At 43.0% G+C, this 18,969-nt stretch overlaps 1 protein-coding gene across 3 annotated transcripts in view; it reads left to right on the top strand.

The window, feature by feature from the left end:
• PTPRG (protein tyrosine phosphatase receptor type G) overlaps positions 1–18,969 on the top strand; it is a 624,649-nt gene that overhangs the window by 502,861 nt on the left and 102,819 nt on the right. For all 3 annotated transcript variants that reach the window (XM_037019107.2, XM_037019108.2, XM_037019109.2), the window contains exon 8: positions 8,832–9,024. In XM_037019107.2, the coding sequence (XP_036875002.2) occupies positions 8,832–9,024 (193 nt within the window). The remainder of the gene's footprint in view (positions 1–8,831; positions 9,025–18,969) is intronic.

Raw genomic sequence — 18,969 nt, forward strand, 5'->3', positions numbered from 1 at the left:
AATAATAAATGAAAGGGAAAAATTATTTGAGTTGGGTGAGCTAGTCACCAAAAATGCAGCAGGCACCAAGGTGTAAGAGGAGTAGATTTCTTCTCTGTAATTTCAGAAAATAGAGCCTGAAACAGTGGGTAGGATTTGGAATAAAGTGGATTTGAGTCATTAACCAGATTTGTCTAAAAATGTAAGGTGGTTATCAGAGCCATTCACAGAAATGTCTATCCAGCTTAACAGCTGGATGTTGGAATGTTGTAGCAGGAAGGGGGATATTTTGGAATTACATGATAATATCAGTAATATAGCTGAAGACACAGTCAACTAGATTATGTATCTGGCTGGCATGGGGAATGGGCCAAAGATTTCCTTAACAAGTTCTTAACAAGCACGCTCTTAAAGGGGAAAACAGGGTTAAATAGTGTCCTGGTACGGTCTGTTTGAGATGTAAGAAACAGAAACTGATTTAAAGTAGCTCCGGCAGAGGGATTATTTTAAAGAAACAATAGTTGGCGCATCCTGAGATGAAGCCATCGTAAGCGGGACTATACCTAGAAAGTGAGGCGCATGCCCTGCTCTCTCTCAAGGACCACATAGGCTCTTAAGTCTTGAAGTTTCTGCCATGGCTTGGTGATGCTGTACCTCTGCAAAATTCTGGTCTGTCCTCTCTCCAAGTTTGTTTTCTCTTGCTTGCATAGCCCAATGTTACCGTAGTACCAGGTGTCCTTTCAGCTCAAGGGCTGCCACCAGCTGACAATAGTCTGGGTCCTCAGACAAGTATTCAAGAAAATAGATCTGAATAGATGGTGGCCAACCAGTGAACTGGCTGGCCTTGGGTCACTTGTCCATCCTTAAATAAATCAGCAGGGACACTGTGAAGCAGGATTCTAAGGCACCCAGAGTTGCCCCTCTGGGGTATATGGGGCAGGTTGTTTAGAAAGAGCTGTGTACAAGGGAACCACTTCCTCCCACTAACAAACTCAGGGCCCAGGCTGCACGGGAAACACTTCCTTCCACTAGCAAACTTAGGGCCCAGGCTAAACAGGCTTATTTGGCCTCATTGCTGTTGGCGAACATTTTACTTTGAGATTTTTTTTTCTTTTAATTTCGCTCTGATTAAAAGAAAAGACTAGTAATTTGGTTGCTGAACAGGATCTGCCAACCTTAATGAGATAATGAAATATGAACTGAGTTTTCTACCTCATGGTGAAACCAGCATTATTTTATTACAATAAAATAAAGTTGCAGTCTAAATATTTGTGTTCTCAGGATTAGGGGAGGGTGCTTTGAAAAGGGATCCTTTTTTGTCAATTAAGGTAAGTGCTTTTATCTTCAAAAATATAAAAGCTCAAGATAATGAAGTTAAGAAATGTAAGTTTGGCCACTTTTTTTGTAGAATGTCATGTCAAGGGGTAAACAAAGTGTGGTAATTGTTCAATTGGGGAGAAATGAGGACTGTTAATACATTCTGGGTTTGATGGCAATTTCATGAGTTTAGTGGATCTAAACAAAAGGCAGAGTTTTAAGCTTGGATGTCTTGTCAAGTGTCTGCAAATTAACAGCATTTTAAATTTGGTAAGTGGGCCTCTTAGAAAGTACCTTGTTAAATAACTCTATTACTCTCCCCTCTCTACCACCCATACACTCAGAGGAAAGAAATTATGCAAGAATCTATCCCTGTGACTTCCAATATGTGATTTTCCTGTACAACTTCTGTTTCAGGGAAATAGTGAAGAAATAAATTAATTATACTGGCTTCCCCGTTTCTTTGCTAGAAACCATCTTTAGGTAGTACTTTATCAGGCACAGCTTCATATATCTCTGTCTCTCCCCCAAGGAGGGAAAATGGTTAGTTTTCAAGTGGCCAAACTGGATTCTTGCTGGCGAGCTACATGAAGGTCCCAGCTGTGTCAGCGCTTGGAAAGAACAGCGTCAGCCATCCAAGTATTCTCGCTGAAGACCACCCTCCCTGACTCTGCCAGCGTTCTTTCAGAAGTCAGCACAGATTGTTCATTTCAGAAAGGCAAGCAGCCAGGTTGGGAAAGCCAAGCAGACAGAATTCCGTGACTGCTTCTGTCAGAGAGAAGACAGTCCTAGTCCCACATCCTTCTTTCTCCCAAGGCTCCGTCTCCTCCTCCCGTGTCACTTACCCCGTGCGGATGCCATGTAAGCAGTGAAAGTGAGGGCGGGTTCCCCATAAAATACAGTGGCTAGTACAGACTGTTGGCTTGTATGATGGGAGTTTCTTTGAAGACTTTCAGGGTAAGGAAGAGCAATTACTTACGCCTCCCCTTTTGTTTTCTTCTGTGAGTCTCCCTGGTCGTTCACAGCAGCCTGGTACCTAGTGAACTGTGACTCTGGTTTCTGTGATAACCTAGATCTAAACGCAGGGCTGTAACGTCATCACGGGTCGGGCTGGTGGCCAGCAGGCAGCATGGCTCGTGTGGGTCCACTAGATGCCTGCCATGAGCACCGGGCAGTGACCGCCACCCAGGAGATGGTGGCCTCTCAGTGCCGGCGCAGGAGCTCCAAGGAACAGGACTCGCACGCGGAGGCAGGCGCCTGCATGTGCTCACGATCACTCAGAAAACATAGTCATTTTGCCCAGCATGTCAGGCTGTGTTTTATTCGAGAGCGCTCGCTCTCAAATGACGACGCTTTGACCAGTGAAGACTATCCTAGCCTTGCCTTTCTGGGACTGTTTTGTTTGTTTTCTGTAACTTAAAACATGACACTGCCTGTAATCTTCCTTAGTGTGAATTTTATTTAACTGCTTCCCAGAGGCTTTACCCAAAAGGCAGCAAATAAGTCTGAATATGAATAGTTTGTTTGGTTTAGTGCGTTTTTTTTTCGTTCAGTTTTTTTTTTTTTCTAACAGTAAGCTGGGCTGGATAGGAACAGTTTATTTTGCATGAGGCTTTTTTTTTTTTTAACTAGTATTATTTCTGTCCTAATGAGCAGAGAAACTCTTTTGAATTAAGATGATGTTCCATTTGGAGCCAGACTCACTGGTTGTGCTCTTCAGCCAAATTATTCAGCTGTGCTCTGTGCCTTGGTTTCCATCTGTAAACCGGGTGATTCCACCTCATGCAGTCATTATAAAGATTAAATGATGGAATGTGTGTAGAATGCCTGGACTAGTGCCTGGGACCACAGGAGTGCTCAGGAGATATTAAGTGGCTTTTTAAATTGCTCTTACTAAATGATCACCAAGGCTCTGGGGCAGCACTGTCCAGTAGAAATAAAATGCAAGCCACATACATTGTTTTATATTTTCTAGTAGCCACATTAAAAAACTGAGAAACAGGTGAAATTCATTTTAATATTATGCTGATCCAGTATATCCAGATTATCATCATTTTAGCATGTACGGCTAGCCGCATTTAACAGCCACATGTGGCTACTTAGCTGTTCGTAGCTCTAATGTTTATCTGAAGGCCACAACAACTAGTGAATCACATAATTCTGCAAGTTTCTATTCCATCTGCATAACGTGCAGTGCATGTGAACAGAGAATATTTTTTATATGGTGAGGTGAATGTGTCATTATTAATCCCAACAAACAGCTTCCTTTGTTAATTGTGGTTCAATCCTTTTCTTTCTATAGAAGGCCTTTCTATCATTGTTGTCACACGAAACTGTCTGTAACTACAGGGGGGCCATGGCCTTGTAGTTAGCTATTTTATTTTTACAGCCATCGTTCGGTAAGCAAAACTTTGGATGCTTCAGGCTACTGGAATTTAATATTCTGTCAATATTGCCTTATTTAAATAACAAGGCAACAAAATAGGGCCTGCCCCATCTCCCCTCACATGCGTGGTGACGCTCATGTCTATAGGTGTGACATGACCTATAGGTGTGACATTGCAGTTCCTAATGCTTACCCTGCAGCTTATTATGTTCATAATGGACTCCGGTTTTGTTTAATTGCCATTATATACCCATCCTACAAAATATTGTGTACATCAGTCTTTCAGTGGTTCATAATTATGTGACTTTGGTTTTCTCTCATTCCCCCTCTTCAGCTATAGTGGTCCCTTCCCCTCATCTTACGGACAAGAGCTCCTGCTACTCACAAATGGCATGAATAGATTTCAACTTCCCTTTGATTGGAACCAACAGATTAAAAACTAATTATTCTCTGCAATATTTTTATAATAAAAACTAAGTTGAAATGATTTATATACACTTCCAGCTAACACATTTGCAATTCAAGGTTAAAATCGTTCTTGAAACAGCACCAGTTAAAATGTAATTACAACTCCCTGAGCAGGAATAAAAGAAGGAAATGTTTTACATGTTCACTTCAAAAGTTAAAAAGTCAATTTTATATTACAGAAATAAAAACTTTCATTTAGTTTTACTAAATGATAAAGATTTCATTAACTATATTAAAGTAAAGATAAATCCAAGCATGTGTATTATTCGCTTCTGGAAAAGAATAAGGTGAATGAAAGTGTGGGCTTTGCGCAGCGGATGGCATTTTCTCTTTGGCCTGCCATCTTGTTCACAGTCCCAGTTCTTTCTCCGGAGTGCAGAGAAGTACAAGTGGATTTATATTGCCAGTGGTGGGTGCCCTGCATGAATGGGCTTTTGGAGTCACTTAAAAAGAATTGCTTAGGAACTTCTACTATCAACACATTGAATTTCTGTGCTGCTCTTTCAGTGAGTAATACTGTGGGCTTGTTTGTTACACGTGTGGCATGAAGTGGCTGGAAGCATGAAAAACAGGCATGCAGACCTAGGTTTCTAATCTTCGTTTCACCTCTTGGTTGCTGTGTAATCGTGGGCTACTTAAAGTTTCTAAGCCCAGTTTCCTCTTTGGTCAAAATCAATGGTAATGATATGGTAATACCACCAACCATGGGGGGCTTCTGTGAGGATTAAGCAAAAACACATATATCACAAAGCCTTACACATAATAAACTCTCAATAAATGTCAGCTGCTAGTGTTAGTAACACAATGATAGTGTTGTTAACAATGCTACTTCAATGTGACTATTTTAAACTAAAAATAAGTTGGAAACCAAAATAATGTTTATGAAGTATATAACAAAGTACCTGTCACATAACAAGTGTGATAAGTTCACTTTATAAGGAAGAAAAGGAGAGAGAAGCAAATAGAGCATTTTACAGTTGTCGGAAGCTTTGAGTATAATCATAGCTACCACATTCCTCATAAAATAATAATAGATAGTAAGGATAGTCATTCTTACTCATCCATATTAATCATCCTTAATAAGGATAACCCTACCTTCTGTGGTGCCAGGAATTATTCCAAACACGTTCTATATAATAACACATTTACTAGTAACAAAAAATACACACAAGGTAGGGAATGATGTTATCTCCATTGCTAAAAAGAGAAAACGAAAGCGCAGAAACATTAAATATTTTAGCCAATGTCACACCTTCAGCAAGCAGGAATTAAAGGCCGGGTTTTGGACCCTGACAGTGAGAGTAAGTTTTTAGAGGTTGCAGAATTAGTCACTGGCTAGATCATTAGGGTACCTCAGTGAGACTGGGAGGCTCTTGAAAGGTATTGAACAGAGGTGCAACACGATCTCACGTGCATTTTACAAGTGTGGCTGTTAACCAGATCTAGGAGAGTCGAACAGATGAAGCCGGTTCAAGGCACAGAGAGACACGGGTCCGGGCACTTTGTTCTGCAACTCCAGCATGAGGCGGCACTGCCCTGTGGCACGACCCAGAAGGTGCCCTCGTTATAGTTTCTGTAAACAGCATCCCTTGGAATATAAATAAGTGGCGGTCCAGGCGGTGGTCTGGTTCCCCTTTAGTGAGTGTGGTCACATCATGGCAAGGGTAAGGGTCAGCAGACGGCCTGTAAATGATCAGTAGATTTCTGGCTCCCCTGCCAAAGTGAAAATCATAGACTCCCCTTGCCAATCCAGGGATCATGGAGATTCCCACTCAGTGGCCAAGCGTGACAGTTACCAACGAGATGCCACCAGAGATTTTCATTCAGCTCAGAGGGATGGCAGGATTTTACTGAATAATGCTAGCCTACTGAAGGACATTTGATAAGTCTGCTGAGTTTGACCTCTTTTTCCTCTTTTTTGTGACTGTCAAGCAAAGCTTTGATCTAGTTGACAATATAATATCGTTGAGGTCATCAGTTCACTCTCAGAACCATCACATCCTTCCTCTGAAATCTTGGGGCAAGTTGAGTTAATGATAAAGAAGTGTCCAAGCTTTTAAGCCCAAGCATGCTATTAAATCTGTAAGAGCAATTCAAGCGAAAGCGTTTTTGTGTTAAATTCAGAACCTGCCTTTTTTTACAGTTATATGACTAATTCTTTACTGAGGCATCAGAAATAAACTTTTTGGGAGAGCTAAATGCTAGCTGTGAAAGAAGCAAGTATTCTAGAAAATAAACAAATAGAGTCATATTGCTGAGGCAGTCTCCCAGGCCATCCTTTTTTGGCATCTCAGAAACTAAACTATTTCAGGACAGATGGCTGTCTCTTCCAGAAAATTTCCGGTCTGACTTGCTATGTATGGAAGCCCAGTCCATTTCTTAAAGAAATTACCCCGAAAGTTAAGAAATTCCTTCCTCTATTCAACTCATGTCTCAAAGGCTTTAATTGAAACCAATTTTCTCTTGTTTGGCCTTCTCTGAACACAGAGAAGAGCTGGTCAGCATCTTCCACATACGGTGGCCTTTAATCAAATACTCCTTAATCGTCTTTCTTCAGGCTAAATAGTTCCACTTCCTTTAGCCTTTCCACTGAGGACTTACCCTCTTCCCTTTAATCATGTTTGTCAGTCTTTCTCTAGACTGTCTCCAGTGGACCTTTGTTAATCCTCCCATGTAATTCTAAGAAGTTACTTTCTCTAAGAAAGTCTGCAAACTTTCCGCATTTTTGGATGCTTTTGGTACTGAATTGAGGAGGCCTATCAAGCGAGTGCGCATTGCTACATCGAGGTGATTTTTCTTTTTTCAACACCAGTTATCTTCAGTGGAGTGGGTCACGTATGGACAGAATAAACAGTCCAGTTGTCTGAATTTTTCTGCCTTTATTGCCTTTCTGCCTTTGCTATAAATAAAGAAGGAACATCAGAAGAAAGAATGAGAAGAAGGGTGATTCTAAGTAGCAACCACATGAGTTAGAATTGTGACTAGTAGAGAACGGCAGTAACGTGCTGCTTTTGCTTTTTGCTGATTGAGACACCATCCTGTTCTATATTACCTTGCTGGAAAAGCAGAGAAAGTTTCATGGTTTACTAGCACTTCACATTTGCAGACAAACTGTGGGGGAGGTGGGATGATAAGTGAATCCATCTACTTAATTGATTTTTCCTGGCTCAAATCACTAGTAAACTCATTGCTTTTTCATGCAAAAAAGAGGGAGTTTCAGACTGGAAGCCGGTCATTTTTTTTGCAACATTCTCTGAGGCTGGGAAACACTGGTGTTAGTTCCAGGCTTCAAGATGACCGTCCAGATCCAAGCTGGTAACTCTGGTCTATCTTACCCCTTGGGGTTAGCCAGCTTTTGGTCCCCAAAGCCTAGGGCAGCCACTCAGTGCCCACCTGGGAAGCAGCTTTCCAACACCTTTCACCCAGTGATTCTCTCCTTCAAGAAGTACTCCGAGTTGGTACTCAGGGAGCCAGAGGGACCAGAAAGAATTCATTCAGGTTTTCTTTTCTTCATTACGTTTTTTTTCTTCCCCTCAAGGAATAGTTAGTATTTTTGGTGGCTGGGCATTTTAGATTATGCTCCATTTCTTTGGTGACAAGAATAACTTTGTGGTCCATTGAGAACAAATCTCTGCCACTGTGTCATTCCTCTTATATAATGAATTGCTTTTTTTTTAATAAGCAGAAGGTTGAAGGCCACAGAGAATCCTTTTTGATAATAGAAATATGATTCTGGAGTCCTGAATTTTTCTTCTTTGCTTTTCCAATGAAGTGTAGTCAGGAGTCTTTGTGGAAAATGTTTTCTAAGGATTTTAATAATTATGATCACAGGTAATCTTTACTAAGGGCTTACTGGCTGCTAAAAAAAATTACATAGCTTTTAATATTTTCAATGACCTTATAAGATAGGTAGTAGGATTATATCTGCTTTACAGATGAGGAAACTTGAGCTACAGAAAGCAAGAATGGTTTGACTTTGATTACCAGCTGGTATATGTTGGACTTGGGCAGCTTAACCCACAAGCCATGCATTTAGCTACTCTCTGCCTTAGCTACTTTACCAAAGTGGATCCCTAGTATGTAAGGTAACAATCCATGAAAAGCCTATATACTTAGTAAGAATTAAACTGCTAATATTTATTGAGCTCTTATTGGTGAGGAACTATCTTAGGCACTGTATATGAATGATCACATTTAGTGCTGACATAAACCCTATCAGAGTAGATGCTACTCTCATTATCACCATTTTACTGAGGAAGGATCGAGGCTCAGAGAAGTTAAGCAAGTTAACCACAGAGTGGTTGAGCCATGGAGCTAGAATTCCCACCCAGGCAGCCTGGCCCCGGAACCTCCCTGTAACTCTATGCTCTTTCCCATAATGCTAAGGGTCTGGCCATGGGGCACCGCGGGAAGACTGGCACTCTTGTCTGAGACACTCACTTAGAGAGTTGTATCCAGCCTTCACATGAGGTGTTTTTCTGATAAGTCGGCAGGACAGGAGCTGCATCCAGATAAGCCCATTGGCAGTGATTCTGGCAGGCAGCCTGTGTCCTGCTGGGTTTGTCCGCCTTGGCATCAGGCACTTCCTGCCAGTTTATGTTCTTGTCACCACACCCGGTTTGGACCACATAGCTCTTCTAATCGATGTTCTTTTCTTCTCCCCTCTCTGGCTCTCTTTCAGCTCGAGGCTTTTTATTCCATCTTCACCACGGAGCAGCAAGACCACGTGAAGTCAGTGGAGTACCTGAGAAATAACTTCCGGCCACAGCAGGATCTGAATGGCAGGGTGGTGTCCAAGTCTGCAGTCCGTGACGCCTGGAGCCGTGACATGACAGACTCCCTGGAAAACCCACTGGGGACAGAGGCCTCTAAAGGTATGTTTGGATTAAGTGCCCTTGCCCAGAGGAAGATTCCTTACTGTAAATTAGTTTAAATGAAAACGAGTTCACAATGGGGCAAGAATCAGAACTTGGTGTTAAGAGCACATTTATCTGCTAAAAGAGACTTTGGACCATAAATAGGAGCACTTGTGGGAATAACTTCAGCTAAAGAGATAGATGTTCAAAACTGCCTTTTCAACTAGTAATATATGTCTTTCCCTCGGTAACTTTACCTTGGAACCTCAACCCTAACTAGTTCATAGCTAAAGAAAGCTTTTGGGCATCTTACTTTTTAACCACGCTCCTGTGGAGATTAGGATTTTGTCTCTGTCAAACATCAGGACCTTTGACCTCCCAACACCCACCCTCTGGCATTCTTACCAATACCCACACCAGGCAAGATCCTCAGGTCAAGCTCTCCACCCCCGCTAGACATCATGTGGCCTTTTTAAACTGTTACTTAACAGTTTAATTTCCATATCTGATAAACTTAAGTTTACCATTTTTAGGCATCTTAATTTTTTCCATTTTCACTTTCTCAGTGAAAAAAAATCATGAATTTCTGTCCCAGGAAACTGGGAAGTGATTCTACCAGGAAAGCCCTAACTTCAAGCTCTATGATTTGTCGTAAGGGTGGCTTAGAGCTCGGGCAACAGTGGAAGAGGACTGATCAGAGCCCTAGTGCTTGGAAGAGGGAGGAATAAGTGCATTTTCTTTGCTTGTAAGGAAAAGGATCTTTCTGAAGTCAATGCTGTCCTTCTTCAAAACTGTGAACTTGGATAATATGGGAACAGTTTGTTTCATTTATCAATGCTGGATGTAGACTGGCATATACTTAGTATGGAAGGTTATATGGAGAGGTCTTGTTTCAGGAGTACCCCCACCCCTAATAAATGGGACCAGTTTGCTGGCATTGACCTTTGTAGGAACAAGAATCAGACTATATGCCACAAATAACTGTGCTAACGTGCACTTTGATGATACGCAGGAGCCCATTTTCCACATTCATATATTTGAAAAGGAGCTAAAGGAAGAGGAAAGGAAGTTTATGAACGGGATCATTTCCTTCCTGTCTGTGTGACCTTGAGAATAATGAGGAGAAGCTTGCCTGGCCAGGTTCTGTCAAAAACCACTTGAGATTCAAGTAATTTGGCGCCCACACTTTGTCAAGGGCATCATTGTCAGCGAGGAACAATGGGTGGATTGAGAGGCATGCAAACCTCTAAAGTATCTGAGGTTGGGCCGGCACAGAAAAGCTCACTTGGGCTCATTTTGTTTTTTACCAAGCTAAAAATAAAGAAAATGACCAAACTTGGAGGCTTTCTCCCAAGAGAACTTGCTTGGGAAAAGGAGGTTCTTTTCAGGACTGCCTCTTTTGTGAGAGGTGAATGCAGAGGACATGCTGGGATATGGAATTTTTATCACAAGTGAGTGTGAGATCTGGCAGCTCAGAAATGCTAAGGTTATGACAGTTAACAACATTCTTTCCTAAAAAAACAGGCTGGGCATTCGATATGTCAGCTATGCAGAGAGAATGCATGGCTCATAGTGCCCCAAAAAGTTAGAGAAGATGGTTTCCATTGCATTACATTGTCAGAGTGGGCAAGCTCTCCCGCTGGGTGGGCTTTCTCTGAATTTGAGCAGAGCCGGGGACCCGCCCTTAAGTATAGGGAATCAGTTCTTCATTCTACCAGGTTTTGTTGAAATTATGATAATGTCCATTGCTGACTCCTAAGATATGTAAATATTAAAATGTTTTGTGATCTTTCTAGAGGCAGATATAAATGCAGTCCTATTTGCTTTTTAAACGTATTTTCAGAGAGTGATATATAGAAAAGCACACACATAATACATGCACAACTGGGTGCATTTTCACAAACCAAATACACTCGAGTAACAAACACTCAGATTAAGCAGCTAACATCACCAGTTCCAGGAGCACCTCCGTCCCTTCTTGCTAGTCTCTCACCATTCCCAAGGGTAGCCAAAACCATGAAAGCTTTGCCTGTCTGTGAGTTTTGCACAGAGCCATCCCATATGCCCTTTTGTGTCCTGCTTCTTTCGCTCCATAATGGCTCTGAGAGTCGTCTGTGCCGTTGCATGTAATCGCAGCTTGTTCTCTCTTATTGCCGAATTTCATTGTGTGACCGTACCTAAATTTATTTATCCATTTCAGTATACATAAATATATGGATAATTTCCATGTTTTGGTGATTATGAAAATTCTTGAACATGCCTTTTTATGCGTATATGGACACGTCTCTATTGGGTATGCACTCAGGAGCCAATGACTGCAGCCTGGAGTACATGTATATTTTCAGGTTTGCTTAAATACAGCTGAATAGTTTCCTAGAGTGATTGCACATACTGCTTTATACTTCTGCCAGCATTATATGAAAGCTTCCTAATTTTTATAACCTTTTTAAAAGCTATAACTTACCACAAAATTCAGCTTTTGTAAATATACAATTCAGTAGGTTTTAATAAATTTATTGTTGTGAAGCCATAACCACAATCCAGTCTTAGACCATTTTCATCACCCAGAAGGTTTGTTCATGCCCATTTGCAGTCAATTCTTTATCCTATCAGCAACTCCAGGCAACCTCTGATCTGCTTTTATATTTCACATGACATTAGGATTTTAAGATCGTCCATGTTGTAGCACTGTCAGTAGCTCATTCCTTTTTATTGCAGAATAATATTTCTGTTTGTCTTTTGATAATAGCTTAAGATTTCATTCACATACCATAAAGGTCATTCTTTGAAATGTACATTTGAAGTGTACATTTCAGTGGTTTTTAGTATATTCACAAAGTTTGCAATCATCACTACTATCTACTTCCAGAACATTTTATCACCCTCAAAAAGAAACTCCATACCCATTAGCAGTCAGTCATTCCTTCTTCCCTCTTTCCCCTGTCCCACTAATGTGCTTTCTGTCTATATGGATTTAACTACTCTGGATATTTCACATAAATGGAATCCTACAGTATATGGCTTTTTGTCTCTGGCTTCTTTCACTTAGCATAATATTTCTAAGGTTTATCTATATCAGAGTATGTCTGGGCATTTCATTCTATTTTATGGCCAAGTAATATGTCATTGAGTAGATACATACCACATTTTTTTTATCCATTTAATAATTGATAGACTGAGTTTTTCTCCTTTTTGGCTGTTACACATACTGATGCTGTGAACATTTCTGTTCAAGTTTTCTGTATGGACATATGTTTTCAATTCTCTTGGATATAAACCTAGGAGTAATATGATAACTCCAGTTTTACAGTTTGGAGGAATTGCCAACCTGTTCTCCAAAGCAGCTGCCCCACTTCACGTTCCCATCAGCAGCATGTGAGGGTTCTGGTTTCTCCACATCCTCACTGACCCTTTTTACACATCTGTGTTATCTTAGCCGTCCTACTGGATATGAAGTAGCCCCTCTTTGTAGTTTTGAGTTTCATTTCCCTGGTGATGAGATGTCCCTATCTGTTTGTAAGTACACATTACATGTAACCATGGTCTACAAGACCGAATGCTGCTGCTTTTTTTCCCCCAAGAAAACTCAGGTAATTCCAGGGCACTACCCAGGTTCTGGGAATCAGCAGGCAGCGTGGAGGGCGTAGACTGTCAGCCTTAGAGATGTAAGTGGCAAAGAGCCAGTGCAAAAGATGAGCCCTCTTCTCTTCCCCAGACGTCTGCAAAAAAGATTGGAAAAAGATTCTATGATCTTGACGATTCAGATCTTGAAGTTCAGAAGGAACAAAGCCTATCTGGTTGGTGTTCTTTATCTAATGATTATTGCAAACTTCCAGGGTCACATGATGTTGAGCATGGAGCTGTGCCTTTATCAGGCTGTTGTCATAGAAGAAAGAAAAATCAAGAACATAGGGCAGGAGTCAGTAAACTTTTTTGGTTTAGACCAGAGTGTGGGCCATGCTGTCTTTTGTTGGAGCTACTCGACTCTGCCACTACAGCGTGACAGGAGCCGTTGATGACACATAAATGATGAGTGTAGAAAATGTCTTCCCAAAAAACCTTATTTACCAAAACAGGCAGCAGGCCAGATTTGGCCTGGAAACCTCAGTTTAACCTGCTCCAGAGGATGGCTCAACAAAGATGGAGAGGCCAGGCATAGGCTTGTATTAAGGTAAATCTTTCTGTCTTAAATATGGCAGTGGCCGTGACTGTGAACATGTCCATTGGTTGGTTCCACTTTTCCATTCTGCCGTAAGACCTCAGGACTAATTATATATTAACTTGGTAACTAACCATTTACCAATTCACCCTCATACCTGGTCGTCTTTCACAGGAAAGGTGCAAGCAGAGTGTCAGGGGACTGATTGTATGACTGCACCTCCCTCATCCCCTGGCTGTGATCATTAACTAGTGTTCATTGAGAAGCACTCTGGTGGATGCCTGAGTTAATGTGCCCCCATCCTGCCCTCCTGTCAGGATGATGGGATGTACTGGAATAGAAGAACACAGAATCGAGCCTTTCAGTGCCAAGCACGAGATGCATGGCCATGTATAGTCCCAAAGGAAAGGGGAAAAGTCAGTTTAATATTGTACTGTTGCTAAAGAAACATGTATAATGGATGTCATCCATAAAAAATACAAAGCTTTAGTTCCAGTAAGTGGAAACAATACTTAGGCTTGGTGGATTGTTCAAGGGACATCCAATTCACTGCTCTGCCCTTTGTCGGTAAATAACTCGGACAGGCTTTAGGATTTAATGGGCTGTCATTTGAGTTATTCTGTGACACATCCCGGGCACATGGAAGAGCATTCGGTGATTAAGTGCTGAATATTGTCTATTGTGAAGGCTTTTGGAACGGTGAACAGAGAAAAATAACTTTCCTTCCAACAACATGAAACATATGGTTTATTAATTTAACAAAACCTGTTCACACCACAGTGGAATCAAAACCACTTGATCTGATAATTTGATTTGATGGCTTAATTAAAGTGACACTGCATAATGTAATAAAAGTGAAGGAAATGGAGAGGACACCAGGCTGCCCGTGTACCCGCTAGTCTTCTAAGCCAGTGCCATAATTTTGAGAGAATGGTCTTTGCTTCTGCTGATGGGGGATCTCTTTTTACCTACATTTTCAATGATAAAGATTGCTTCCTGTTTTGGGAAAAAGTAGACATACACCACTGTGTGACAATGTTTAGCCTATTTTACAGCCTACATTGAGAAAGAGCATCACGTTTTCCAGGCAGATTAGCAAACAAAGACATAAATCCATGATTGCTTTTAAAAAGAGTTTGACATTGAAATCATGGTTGTCTCCTATTTTTGGAGAAAATTTTAATGTTGTTCTATTTTCAGTTCAATCATTTCCACTCATCAGACTAATGAGCTTGAATTACTTTATCTTATTAAAAGAAGTTCTGATATGAGCACTTAATTCCTTTGTAGGCAGCTGCCCCCCCAGAAATTTCCAAAAGTTATCACTACTTTCAGAAACTTCAGCACAGAAAAATGCTAAAAGCAACACATTTTAATATAGTTCCCGGGATGTGTTTTAACCCCTTCATGTAAAAATAACTGTCATTAGCCATTACATCTTAACCTTGGGAGCAATTAAAGAAGAAGGCAAAAGGTTAAGGCTGATTTTAAGACTTTCCAACATTATGAGTAATCTTAGTTTTGAAGGTCATGCCATGTCCTATCAAACATGTTTACATGCTCAGACATCCCATGATTAGTATCATTTTATGTAAATACATAAAGAGTTGGTGTCAGTTGCCTTTGATTGCCTGGCATAAAGTTGATATTTCATAGACATTTAATGTAGCACTCAGTATTTTTGCTTCATGTTCTGTATCCAGTTCATTTTCACATCTTAGACATGTTCCTCCACTGTTGAAGTGTTATCAACTCTGAGAGCTGTGCCTGAAATAGCCTATAGGGTAAAGGCTGCCTAGGGGTATTTGTGTGCCAGATGCTATGCTACCCTTTTCCATTCATGTTTTATTCAATCCTGAAACAACCTCTGCCTCTGTTTCATTGGTTAAATGAAAAGGATTCACTTTTCATTTATCAACTATTTGTTGAGCATTTACTATGAGCACATTCCAGGCATTAGAAATAAAGGGAACACGGGGGGAAAGTGCCTCATTGTGCAGCTTACATTTTCAGATGGGAAAGAAATAGACAAGGCAACTAATGACAAAGCTTCAGTGTGCTGAAGTAGATCGAACCAGGTAGTGCTGAAGAGTCCTGGGGCGAAGGGAGGAAGCTGGGAAGAGATCTTCCCTGATAGAACAGGTGGTATTAAGGAGCCAGTCCTGCAAAGTTCTTAGAAGGGAAGGTCATTTGCAAAGGCCCTGAGGCCTGGGCACTAGCAAGGAGAGGTGGGCAAGGTTGTGTCTGAAAAAGACTTTTCTTAATCTAAGGAGTTAAGATTGTATTCTTATGTCAGTGGAAAGTCTTTGGACGGTTCTAAGCAGGACTGTGGAACAGTCTGAACAGGTTTTCAGACCTGTCACTCTGACTGTTTCATGAAGAATGTCTGCAGAGGACCCGGGGTGGACTCTGCAAGACCTGGAGGAGGCCAATGGAAGTGCCACCGGCAGGATGACAATGGTCCTGGTAAAGGTAGAAGTGCTCCGTAGGGATGGACTGTGAAGTAGAGCCTGTGAGATTTACTAACAGTGTGGATGGGGGATGAGTGGCGGAGAGCCAAGAGAGGAACCACGTGTTACTGTTTCTCTTTAACAGATGACAGGTCTGAGACTAAGAGCAGGTGATCCCGCACAGCCTCCGAGCCAGGTACTGGCAGAGCTTTGATTGTCAACTGAGATCCTCTTATGTCCAAACATGGCATTTCTTCCATTTTCCAAGGGGCCACCGCCTTCCAAATGAGTCTGCCAGGGGATGGCCTCTCTGTCAGAGATGTCAGCAGGTGACTTGAACATCACAGTTTATTACTCCTTACCTGAACGAAGGAGCTGTAAAATTAAACATATTTGTAGGAATCAGGTATTCTTCCTAAAGATTGAGTTTATCTTTATAAAAGGTATTACTGGGATTACTCTCTATTTTCTTGGCTTGCTCTTGGTGGGTTACTGTGGGTGCTCAGGGCACAGGTGACTGAGGCCTTGATCACAGGGTCAGTCCCTGGGAGGGCCAGGGTACCCACTTGTCTGGATGGTGGAGCCTTCTAGGCTGAGGATCTTGGGTGTCTTTGAATCAGCAGGGTCTGCCACAGTACCTAGGGTGTAGTAGGTGTGCAGTTATTGTTCACTGAATGAGCAAATAAATAAATGAATGCACTTGACTCCACCAGGCACCTCCAGTCTCAGCAGGCTGTTCTTTCTGCCTGGAAGGCTGTTGCCCTACCTCTGTGCCTAGTCAACCCCTCAGCTTCCATAGCTCAGCTGTAACGTCCCTACCCCACAGAAGTTCCCTGGCTGCTACGTGCATCAGGGCACCAGTACGTTTCTCTTGTATCGCTCACTTAACACAGTTGAAATTTTACATTAATTTGTGTGATTTTTTTTTTGCTTGCTTATGACTACCTCTCCCACTACCCCATAAGCTCCATGAGGATTAAGACTCTTTTTTCCCCCCTTTTTTGTTGACAAGGGGGTGCAATGCTTACTATTGGCTTCTTAGGAAATAAATATTGGACTGGATGGATGGATGGATGGATGGATGGATGATGGATGGGAGGAATGTGGGTGGGTGGATGTTATATGGGAGGGTAGGTAGATGAATTAAGCTAACTCATAGATGCCAAGTCCTCAGGAATAAAAATATTCTTGCTACGAGAGTTGGCACAGTTGGGGCATTTGTGGTCTAGGACAAAGTAGCCCCTCTTAAGGGAAGAGCATTGGAGTAGGAGACCATGCCACTCCCAGCCCCTGAAACCAGAGATTTGGGGAGCCACCTTCCACTTTGACTGTAAGCCACTTGGATGGAGTGTTCATCTCAAAAAACCTGGAGAGAAGGCTTTCCTCTCTGTCCCGAGGAGTAACCACTCTACCATAATAAAGGCAGAGAATGGATGCACCGGTATCAGGTGCCAGTGGAAGGAAGCTCCCAGGCAGACGCTGTCGCCGAGTGGGAGCTGTTCAGCTGATGTTAGTAACAGACCTCTGGAGCCATCTGTCATTTGCGCACTTTATAAATATTACCTAATTACTTAACCCTCTCTGTCTCTGGGCAGGTAGGCAGAGTTCCATCTTCAAGCTGACCAAACAACCCTCCTCCGGCTTCAGCTTTTCTTTGCTCTCTAGAAAAATCTTCCCTGACATTGGGTTTATTTGTGTGGGCATTGTGGTGCTTGTGAACAGCAATCTGGAAATTAATAAAAGCCAACAACATCCTTCCTTCCGGAGCCACAACTTCCCCTTTCTCTCGCTAACCAGCATTCACCACCCGTGAGGCATGAGGCTCCGAGTTGTCCGCGGGCCTCCCCTTGGAGTCTGGAGGAATGTAGCTGGGAGACAGACTGTCTGTCTTCCTATTCTTCCCCCTGATTATTCAGCAGACAAACACACATGGGTTAGTCGAGGCTGTTTTCCTTGAGGTATAAGGAACATGGACAGAACCCTTGGCTGTCTTGTGGCATAAGAAACTGTGTCACCTCCCCAGCCCCCAAGGCCTGAGTGAGAATCAGAGGCCATCTATAAAGGCACAGAAGTGAGACCCATGTGAGCCTTCTGGAGTCACCTTTTTTTCTCTTTCCTTGTCAGCACAGCCAGTGGTCCTTATGGCTGCTGGCTTCACTCCCGGGCCCTCTCTTGTCTGGTTTTGTGACTCCAGAGCTGTGGCCTGCATTGACATGAGTGTCTTGGCTGTCCTGTTTCAAACCTCTGCTTGTGTTGGGAAGGTGCCGTGTGTGCATCTGACAGTGAATGCTAACAGGTATGATTGAGCGTTGAAGCCTGGGGTTCTGTGCCCCTGGGCTCACACCAGCAAAGGCTTCCCAGAAGAGAGGAGCCCCGTCAGTGGACAGTGTGCTGACTGCCATTGGTTCTCACCCGTCAGCCAGAAGCCCAGGCCCCTCAGAGTATGTGGCCCCATGTGCCAGAGGCAGCCAGGAGGCCAAGGTGGGTCCCCCCATGTGCTGAGTAAGTCAGTTTGGCCTGGGGTCCAGTTGGGGTACTGCCTGTTCACAGCCTACAAGTGGCAGGCTCCCTGGTCTTTCCCAGGGTTCTCCTGGGCAAGCCCCGGAGGGGTGCCTGAGCCCAGCCCCCAGGGGTAGGAGACCGGGAGACCCTCCACAGAGGGGCATGCTTACAAGCGATGGGCTGCCGCCGACATCCCATCTGGGGGCTGAAGTGAGTTTGGAGTCCACACAGTGCAGCTCATGGCACGGCTCCCCTGAGCCAGAACTAAGAACAGGTGAGAGAGGCCGCTGCCAAAGCGAGTCAGACCCGCGGGCTGCTAAGGCGAGTGTCGGGCAAGGGGCAAGGCGGTCTTCTGAACACTCTGGGCACCAAGCCTTGGTGGTGCTATTGACGTAACTGTTGGGGTCACTTGTACAGACAGCTCATGGGATCTTAGGTCTGGAATGGTGTTTGGATAACAGGCTCACCTCGCCAAGGACAGTGGGAGGACGCCAGGTGACCCAGGTGTTTCTTCATGATTAACAAGGCGATGACATCATCTCTGCAGTGCAAACCAGGAGGCTGGGCTAGAGAAAACCCAGGTCCAGGACAAGGGTGCCGGCCACGTGCCCCCCTGGGCCTGTCCCCCGGTCTCTGGTGCAGACCTTCAGTCAGAAGCACCGCGTGGAAAGGACGCTGTGTTCCATTTAAGTAGGATAAGTCCATTTTGCCCTTTGGGCAGGAAAGCACAGCATCACAAAGTTGGAAAGGAGAGAAGGGGCCTCAGGTGCCTGGAGTCCAGCCTTCCACCCAGTGTCTAAGCAGCTGTTGTCCCGTGGGGCTGAAAATGCCATCATTCTGAACCTTGCTACC

This window comes from Manis javanica, chromosome 3 (assembly GCF_040802235.1).
Source record: "Manis javanica isolate MJ-LG chromosome 3, MJ_LKY, whole genome shotgun sequence".
Taxonomy (NCBI): Eukaryota; Metazoa; Chordata; class Mammalia; order Pholidota; family Manidae; genus Manis; species Manis javanica.